Here is a 10679-nt window from a genome sequence, read left to right as displayed (position 1 = left end):
ATAAAAGGGTTTTGGCAGGCGTAAAATACGATGCTTTCATTTGTTTTGTAGTAGCTGATAGGGGGCGCTAGCGGTATCCATCTCCGTCCCTTCAAGAGGCTCAAACTTTTTTTTACGGAACTGAAACGGCCATATGACTTCAAAATGTGATTCTAAGATGTTTTCTACGTAAAAAAGGTATACTTGTTGTAAGTCTTAAAAGTCGACCGTTTTCGAGTTATTTAATCTTTTATTATTGCATGCATTTACATGCAGATTTTGATTACTATTTTTTTTTTTAATTCTAAGTAGGCTTTGATACAAAAACAAAAAGGGCGTTCATAACAACTAGCTTTATTTTAAAGTTATGTTTATCTGTCAAATTCATGTGCTGAAATAAGTTTTCTTGTGAAAATATGCCAAGACATACGCTGTTTTCTAATGAAGAAATGAGAGATATGCTACTACTATATGTGTCTACGCGCAAACAAACTTTAATGGACGAACGGCTTGTCGCAAGTATTTTGAGATATATCCCCATAGAAGGCAACCCAATCACAATATATTTAAGCGTATTTATGACCGCTTGGGTGAAACTGGATCGTTTCGACCTAAGCGAGATAGTTTGGGACGTCCAAAAGTTATAACTGCAGACCAAGAGGAAGAAATTTTGGTTAGTGTAGCAGAAAATCCCAGACTAAGTACAAGACGACTTCAAGGCAGAATGCGGTGTGAGTAAATCATCAATAGTTCGAATATTTCGTAAAGAAGGTCTGCATCCATATCATTTTACACCTGTGCAAAATTTGTTACCAGCCGATCTTCCCCGCAGTCTAGAGTTTTCACACTTTTTCCGGACCCAACAAAACAGAAATCCGCTATTTTTAAATAACATTTTTTTCACTGATGAAGCCACTTTTACTCGACGCGGTGTATTTAACTTTCGGAACATGCATGCTTGGGATATGGAAAATCCACATTTAATAACCGAACGGCACTTCCAACACGAGTTCAAAATACATGTTTGGTGTGGAATAATTGGAGATTATGTCGTAGGTCCATATGAATTACCATCAAATCTTAATGGAAACTCTCTCTCTCTTCAAAATGAACTCGGTGGTCTTTTAGAACATGTACCGTTGAATTTGCGACAGAATATGTATTTTATGCAAGATGGAGCTCCAGCACATTTTTCCGTACAAGTAAGAAACTATCTAAATACTATTTTTCCACACCGATGGATAGGACGAAGCGGACAGATTCCATGGCCTGCTCGAAGCCCGGATCTTAATCCATTAGATTTTTGTGTTTGGGGTTATTTGAAAACAATTGTTTATAATGAGACCATCAATGACCGCGACCAGTTATGGGAAAGAATTCTTAATGCTGCTGACCAACTTAGAAATGAAGAAATCCTTTTCAAGATTAGGCAGTCATTCATGAAACGCATTTCAAAATGTATTAGTGTCAATGGTGGCCATATAGAACATTTGTTGGCCAAAAAAAACCTGTTTCATTTCTAGTTTTTTAATTTCTAGCAGTTTGTAGTTTAGGTTGTTTCAACGCAAATGATTGTATACCCACTTAATATCTAATTTATCATTTTGTTGTGTGATTTATTAAAAGTTTTACTAATTATTTTTTTTAGATTTTGTATTTACTACAAACATTTTTTAAACGGTCAAATTTACATACAGAAACTGTTATGTGTGTAACTTAAGGGTATACAGCACATATCGTATTGGTACGGTTTGGGCCTACTATGCTCGATACTCAATGAAACCGATGCGCCGCAATATCTGGCCGGGCGCGTATTAAAGTAGGCCACACTTAGGAAGCGACACCTGGAAGTATCTTGATTATTCGAAGCAAATACCATAGTTGCGCGGGCCAATTTGGAACTACCAGTATGCCTACTGCTTTTTCTTGAATAATTTTTCCTAAGGCTCGTGCAACGCACGAAAAAGGAGGAAACGAGTAAAAGTAATATTTGTTCCAAGTCGTTGTAAATGCATCTACTAAAAAAGAATTTGGATCCGAGAACCAAGAAATATATGTGTTACATTTATTATTAATTCTAGATGCAAACAAATATATTTCCGGTTTCCCAAAATTTGTTATGATTTTTGTGAAAGCATAATAATTTAATTGATGCTTTGTGTCAATTGAGAATGATCTTGACCCTTTGTCGGCTTTTATGTTGTCTGATGACGTAATGTAACTAGCAAAGACTGTTTTTGTTTTCGCACCATTCCCAAATAAGTTTTGTGGCATAATTCAAGTGCTTAAATTTCACACACCCTCCTCGATTTATACAGGAGATAGCTGTTTGGTTATCAATTCTTAATAAAATTCGAATATCATGTATATTTTTGGTCAGTGACTTTAATGAGTAAAGTGCTGCTTTTATTTCTAAAAAAATGATGTGCATTTGAGACTCCTTTTTATCCCAAAACCCATGATACATTCTTTTAACAAGAAGCACCCCAGCCAGACGGCGACGCGTCTTTGAAAATTTCTAATGCAAATTGGTGTGGCTTTATGTCTTGTTATTTTCCAATGTTTTTTTCCCACCAGGATAATTCGATTTTCAGTAAGCTGGGAATTTCGATTTTCCTATTGTAATTTTTATAGTCGTTCGAAGTAACTGAATTTTTTAGTATTTCGAAAACTTTTAAGTGAGTGAACCCATGTTTTGTTGCAGGGCATGATGCTACTAACTTCCTTATTAACTGTGCAAATACCCTAACAGTACAATGTGTTTTTCTCTTAAATTTCTCAATTTGACGTCTTAGAATTTAGGTCTTTTCTTGCGGTAAGGAAATCTTCATGCTAATTGAATTAAAAGAAAAGCCGAGAAAGGTAATGCTCTGTTGAGAGTCTAATATACTTTTGTTCACATTTATTATACACTGTGTGTAAAAAGTCCGGCAACCCTGAATTATTTCGCAAAATATACAACTTATTGAAAAATATCCTATATAAATATTGACGCACTTTAAACGTTTTACCGTTAGGTGACATTCAGGAATATACAGGGTTAGCCACAATATGGCAATGAATTGAGGTTATGTTTTTTCTTATGGAAGGACCATGTTTCAATGACATTTTCTGATTCGCTCTCTTATTCTAATCACATTTCATGTAACATGTTGTATGGTTATCTTAAACAGTTTGGCAGCTATTTAATTAAATAAAAAAAATAAAAAAAATAAAATTAAATTAAATTATTAAATAATATTAAATTAAAATTAAATTAAAATAAATTAAATTAAATAAATTAAATTTAAATTATATTAAATTAAATTTAAATTAAATAAATTAAATTAAATTAAATTAAATTTTAAATAATTAAATTTAAATTTTATTTTAATTTAGCTCATTGTCAGACAGTTCAAGGGGCACATTTTCAGCATTTAATCAAATAAAAATTTTTTACTTATTTAAAGTGTAGTTTTCTTTAATAATTAAATAGCTGCCAAACTGTTCAAGATAACCATACAACATGTTACATGAAATGTGATCAGAATGAGAGAGCGAATCAGAAAACGTCATTAAAACATGGTCATTCCATAAGAAAAAACATAACCTCAATTCATTGCCATATTGTGGCTCACCCTGTATATTCCTGAATGTCACCTAACGGTAAAACGTTTAAAGTGCGTCAATATTTATATAGGATATTTTTCAATAAGTTGTATATTTTGCGAAATAATTCAGGGTTGCCGGACTTTTTACACACAGTGTATATCCTAATTTTTCTAACAGATCTATAGTAGTTTTTATGTTATTTTTACATTGATCTTTAGTATCAGCAATAAGTAACATGTCGTCCAGGTAAGCTACTAACAGAATATTCAGTTTTATGAGAACTGCGGATACTTGTTTAATTATTTTAGTGAAAATAAATGGCGCTATGCTTAGGCCAAATGGCAGTGAGTTAAACTCATACAATACGTTCCTAAACTTGAATCTTAAGTATTTTCTATAATTTTTATGTATTGAAGTAGAAAATAAGTATCTTTAAGGTCAGTTTTAGCTAAATAGGTATTGGGAGTCATAAGTTTCAGAACTGTTCTATGGTCTTCCAATTTAAAATGTGGCGCTTCTATATGCGTATTGAGATTTTTAAGATTTGATGTAAACCTATATTCTCCATATAGGTTTATATAGAAATTGACCTTTTATTGGGATACATTTTGAAATAGCCCCAATTTCTATTAGATTATTAATAGACTTGAAGTAATCTTTATACTGACATCTTTCGATGCTAATTTTGGGTTCCCGCAGTTGTTTCGGTTTCGAATTAAATGGAAGGGCTATTCCCTGAACGCAGCCCAAAAGTCTGCTATCCTGTGTAACATTTTTCCACGTAAGTGAAAATTGACTTAAGCGACCCGCGTATTTAGTTTAGATTTGATCGTTTTTGAAAACTTCCTGAAAGTCTTTCCCGAACAGATGCTCGTCCATCTTAAGATTTTTGGCCACTTTAGCACAATCTGGATGAAAATGCGGCAAAATTTTGAACTTTCTGCGAAGAGAAAGAGCGTTATGTACATTAGCTATTATTTGACAGGCCTCACCGAGGATTATTGTGTCATTAGCTAGTTCAACGGCTGACAAGTTCTTGTTAATTACGGTGGCAATGGCCGAAAGCCCGTGGGCTAGTTGCATTTGCAAAGTTGTAATAAATTTGTCATGCTTAATAGCTCCATCTGGGAGGCATGGTAGTATTTGTTGCTTTGTTTTTGGTGGGATAAATTGCACACAATTTTCGGGAATTTTGAATTTGTCCATGATTTCGGTTCTTTGTGCACTGGTTAGCCCAGATTGCAGCACTGCATTCCATCGTAATGCTACTTCGTTGTGTATTGCGGCACCAATTTATGCCTTCTCAATAGGTTTACTGCCAAAATAGTCGAAATTTATTTCTGCTTGTTCCCCTGATGAAGCCACGGTCTGTATTTAGGAAAAAACGAGTGTTACTAGTTTTGGCTAACGCATGTTGCCTGAGATTAATCGAGATCGCATGATCTCATCTCATTTAAAATTTAGTGTATGTAGAAGAATAACAAGTGCTTCTATTTGGCGAGCGCTTGCTGCCTAGATTGTTGTAGAAATTTCACTCTTATTTCAACGTTGTTACTTACGGGAGGTTTTACTGGATGAGGAGTGAGACGAAGAAGAATCACTTGAAACCAGTGAGTCAGCTTATTCTGAATCTTCTTAAGCTTCTTATTGAGTTTTTTCACTTCACTTTTCTTTTCCACACTACTAATTTTGCGTTTCGGCATTTCGATAACAATAATCCACTACGGGATTTTATTTTCGACGCGTACCTTGTACACGACAAAACGGAATGATTACCAGGATCCGGACAACGACCAGCGATAAGGTGAAAAGTAAACATTTTTTTTTTACTCTAAACGTCGTGCCAAGAACATGATTCACGGAAACTACATGTGTAATTATAACAAGGACCAGCGAATGAAAATTGCATTAGGCGTTTTTGTACTCCAAGATAAACAAGACGCATGGGGTCATTGGGAACTTGAGTTACCATTCAAATATCTATATTCTCAAGAATAAATCTTTCTGTATGGTGATCCTCATCTGTTTTTTGGGAGAATGAATGATCAGTTCGTAAAGAACTATTTATTTCAGGATAAGTCATACGGTTATCAATAAAATCTCCTTCTTGGATACATTTGCTGCATCCATGATACCCTGTATGACCTTTAATACATAGCACCAAAGCTTTAGCAGGGGCATCACATACAACACAGTTTATTTTGACAATGATCAATTTATTCTTAAAAATAAAACCACCAGCTTTTTTAAGTTCTGAATATTCATTTACAAAATATTTTAATAAATCATTAGATAACGGGTTTAGAATTGCCATGATAAATGCCAATAGCAAAAGGTTTAAATACATATTCACTGTTGCTAAATGTGTCCCTTGTAATCCATGCCAATGTAGGCCAAAACTGGCTGCTTGAGGTTTTACTCAATGGTAAACCATCAACATTTATATTAATATTAATTTCTGAAGGAATTATGACATCCGTGGGCAACTGTTCAAGGCAAGCAACCATGCCTCTTTGAAGACCTATGTGGCTATATTTTACCGGAGAAACATCTTCAACTTTAACTTGTCTCTGTGTTCGTAACAATGTTTGAGAGTCTTTAGGAACGTTTAAACCATGATTATTTAAAATTTTTAATAAGACTGGAAACACACTAACTAAATGTCTTACAAAAACAGCCTGAACTTTGATCTGAGTCCAAGTCATTATCATCAGAGTGTGTGTCCGAATATATTGAAAAATTCTGGTTCAATAGTCACATTAAGACTTTCGGAACCTGAAGCAACTAGAGGGTCAATGTTCATTTGCTGTTCTGGAGAGCAAGATGCGACTAAAGCAGAAGACTCAATAGGGAGAAAAGTATCAAGATTTTTGATTTTTGAAATAATTTCTCCAAGCTAGGTATCAAGTGGAAATTGTTTCCAGGTTCCCACTTCACAAAAAAATGCCCGAATCCCCGAATGCCGCCAAATTATTGTAGTGGTTATGTTTATTATTACTTTTCAGTTCAGTTATCGTTCAATATGACTTTGACAATTGACACAAACGGGATATGATATATTCGGCACTTTTTTAACTCCATTCGCTCTTAAAATAAATGGTCACGTGAAGAGATTTGAAGTTTACAAAAATATATCACGTGAGTTTGAAGATTTAGACTGAATGGAGTGAAAAGAGCTAACTATGCCTAACCCCACGGTGAAAACGTTCAAAGAAAGGAAACCAATAACGCTCCGACAACGTTTCAAAACGCTTAACGTAGTTAAATACAGAAACGTTGAAATTTAAACGAATATTTAACGTCTGTTTGCGTCTGTTACTGTAATGCGATTAGTCACAGACTCAAAAGTTCCGTTTATAGGGCGAATTTATGTATGATTTTCTGCTGTGCTAAACATTTCCTCAAAGTTTCTTTATAACATTTCAACTCGTTTAAAAAATAAACATTACGAATGTCGACGGGATGTTTTGTGCTAGCTGGGAATAAATATAAATGTCAGGAGTACGTGATATTGGGGGATAGACAGATTTAAATAACGAGTTTTCGTTTTTCATTTCGTTGATATTTTTGAATACCAGCATAATGTATTCGGTCAAAATAAAGTAGCATCAAATGAATAAGATGTGACCGGATACGTCCCGTAAAAGTGCTGACATGAAATTAATAGTACGAAGTACGTACGTAGAAACGAGTATTTAAACAAATAAAAACACTACACATTAAAAAGAACAATTATTAAAAACGCAGTTATTAAAAACACAATTCTTTCTTGCACTTTCACCTTGAAGGCTACTTTGTAGGATCGATGTAGATTCTTTTGTAACTGTAGCACTTGATTGTGGATGTAACTGAAATAGATTCTTTGATGATGGTTGTATAGGTGCATCAAAGTTTTCAGAATGCTCTCGGAGACTAGATACAAGGTTTAAATGATGATCAGTGTGAAGTTGTAAATAAGGTTTTATGGAACTTGCTGAGGAGTGTCCAGTAATTTTGATTAAATTTTGTTCACTAACACCGGCCTTTGCTAAATTTGACACCGCACTTGAGCGGTGAGAATGATTAGTTATCTTTCTTCTTTTAATGTCCAAACCAATTTTTTCGGCGGAGGTTTTTGTCCACTTGAGTATTTCGTTAACTCCTATAGGAACATTCTTGTACCAACCTTTTGACGTGTTACTTTGCCAGAACGGATTTGGAGTTAAGAAGAATCTGTCACTTAAAATATGATTTTCTCTGTGTGATAAAATTTTGTAAAATAATCTTACTGGACAAATAGAAGGATTTTCTTTGTTCTTTACTAACCATTTACTGTCGCAACATTGTTTTGAGCCACCTTGACAAGTTTTTGAAAACACTGAATTGTACTCGATGCGGCCAGTCAAGTCTCCATTATTAAAACTTTCCTCCTTGAAATAAAACACTTTGCAATTAGCAGCTTCGCCTCCGCGCCATGCTAGCTCGTATGCGACAATATGGTAAAATATTTTTAATAGGCCTATTGGTGTGTCTTCATTCCATATTAACGCCATTTTGTCGATTTCACTCTTAGTTAATGCGACAGAACTTTCTTTACGTTTAGTGTAGTCACTTTGCCGCTTCTTTCGTTTAGAATCACGTGCGTCGCGAGACTTTTTGAAACCAGGATCAGTAAAAGGATTAAAAGTAACACGGTACCTTTCTAGATATCTCATTTGCAGAAGTTTTGCTGTTGTATTCCATATGGTTTTTACTAGGTACTCCTTATAATCATCGCCGTTTTTTTTTTTCATATTAAATTCCCAATCCATGAGTATAAGTGCAATATCGTCTACTGATTGCTGTGTCTCCAGTTCGAACTGCCTTTCTTCACAAAACTGACTAAATTGTTTCCATATTGAAGACTGGGACTTCCTTGTATTGGCAGGAATCAATTTTCAACTTCTTTTTGAATTTCTGCCGTAGAACAGCAAAAATCTCAAGGTGAGACATTGCAACAATAGAAGTATAGTGAAAATCCGTGGAAACGATGAAATCAACAGCAAAATTTATCCGATTTTTTTATCCGCTAGCAAACTCTCTTCCTTCCTTATTAGCCGATAGCAAACCGTGTTTTGATGACGTATATATGGCATTTTTTGTACATGAGTGGAATTGTCGCTGTCATTCTGGTGAAAATGCACTGCTCACATGGGACATTTAACACATGAGGGAAATATTCAGGGGTAATTGCACGAGTGCATAAAAATTACCTATAATTATATAGATAATTTTGTATCTAATCGAATCGAATATTCGCTGTAAGTTTTCGATAACACCCCTCATCATATGGGAGATTTTACATATGAGGAAAATATTCGCTGTCATTCTGGTGAAAATGCACTGCTCCTATGGGACATTTAACACATAAGAGAAATATTCGGGGGTAATTGCACAAGTGCATAAAAATTACCGATAATTTTGCATGAAAACTTGTTATCTCTTAACTGCATGAGTTTATTTTCATATTTTTTTGGCGAAAGAGCCCGACACCGAAGGTGGAGGGCTGTTTTAGAAAAAAATATGAAAATGACCGAATGCAGTTTGCAAAGATAACAAGTTTGAACGCAGAATTATCAGGTCATTTTTAAGGCACGAATGTAATTTTGGGGAATATTTCCCGAATAAATAAAATGTTTTGGTTTTGCTGCAACTATAGATTGCTCAATGGAGCTCAATGAGCAAGTTCCAAACCGTTTATTAATTTTTGTTGACATCGCGTTTGACATTTTTTGGTTATAAAAAGTCAAAAAAATGCGCATGGACAACAATTAGTGTACTAGCAATAGGCTCTACAACAATGCAGTCGTTATAGATACGTACAGTGCAATTATCGAAATGCAATTATCACTTTAGAATGCAATTATCGCTGTCATTCTGGTGAAAATGCACTGCTCATATGGGACATTTAACACATAAGAGAAATATTCTGAATAATTTATCTGACTCCAGTAGTTTTTCAGCCTCCTTTGATACATTGGGCAGTTAATGTCACGTGCTGAATGTTGGCTTTCTTCTGCTTTGTATTTCATTTTAATACAGTTAATGCATTTTAATCGTATTGACTGACAATCACTGCCCGAATGCTCGTATTCTCCGCATTTATCGCCACACAGCCTTTCCTTGGAGTACTTTCCAACGTGTCTAAAACCGCGACATTTGAAACATAAGGCTTGGTTAACATGTTCTTGGACGTACACTTTCATCATATCAAAATTGATCGTTTCGGCTTTTAAAAACCACTTAGCTACCTATTGCTGGTTGACCTTGTAAAATCCAATTTTCTTTGGGGACGTTACGACACTGCTCGTTCCGGATTTCTAAAACTATTGCCCCATCTTTCAAATGCTTGATATTTTTGAATCCTCCTTCTATCCCAGATCTTTCAATTTCTTTTTTAAGTTGACACATTGCTTCTCTTGGGTCTGAGACATCATTGATTTTAACGAGTGTTTCTAATTTCTTTGAAACCTTAGGTGTTGTCCATGTTTGTTTTTCTTGATCATTGTTTGTTTTTGAAGGATTAATCTCTTGTACTACAGCTGCGTATGTTTTTTCTTTTGGCACAATGGAAAAAACATACTTAAATTTAATGCCAATTCTAATTCATGTGCAATAGACATTTTTTCTTGCTCAAGTTGTCCCATTTTTAAAGGTGATAAGGGTCAAGTTCTTGTAAATAGCAGTAGTTGCTTTTCTTAACATTTCTTGATTGTACCTAATTATAGCTGGACTGCCATTTATTTCTTCAGTTGTCTAAAATTTAATTTTCCTAGTGCTTCAATTGTACCATTTAGAATGCTGCCTATTTGTAGTTCTTTTTGTTTTTCGGATTTTTGTATGGTTTGTTGAACGGATTTCTTCTTTAAAATTGGGTGCTTCCGCGTCGCACATGAGTCTTATTCCATAACATGTCCTTTTGTAACGGTTTTCTTCTTCAGGTGACATAACGTTACGTGTTCGCTTGCCGGAGTTATTCGGCGACTTAAATACGGAGGCGGTAACGGTCGAATTGTCTTTTAACTTATTGAGGATCTCCGGTATTTGTTTGCTATTAGTGTTATCTTCCATATTGGAAGCGATACCAATGT

General features: G+C 34.7%; 1 protein-coding gene across 1 annotated transcript; it reads left to right on the top strand.

Annotated features, from left to right (window-relative positions):
* The first annotated feature begins 257 nt into the window (after positions 1–257).
* On the top strand, positions 258–1278 carry LOC145738377 (uncharacterized). Its single transcript, XM_081993198.1, is given in 4 exon segments — positions 258–449; positions 452–694; positions 696–1181; positions 1225–1278. Coding segments are annotated over 4 exon segments (837 nt in total). The 5' UTR covers positions 258–395.
* The last annotated feature ends 9401 nt before the right edge of the window (positions 1279–10679 follow it).

The sequence above is a fragment of the Ips typographus genome, linkage group LG15 (genome assembly GCF_016097725.1).
Source record: "Ips typographus isolate SLU linkage group LG15, UJ_Ityp_2.0, whole genome shotgun sequence".
Taxonomy (NCBI): Eukaryota; Metazoa; Arthropoda; class Insecta; order Coleoptera; family Curculionidae; genus Ips; species Ips typographus.
The sequence above is the reverse complement of the archived record's forward strand: the minus strand, read 5'-3'. Positions and strand labels throughout refer to the sequence as shown.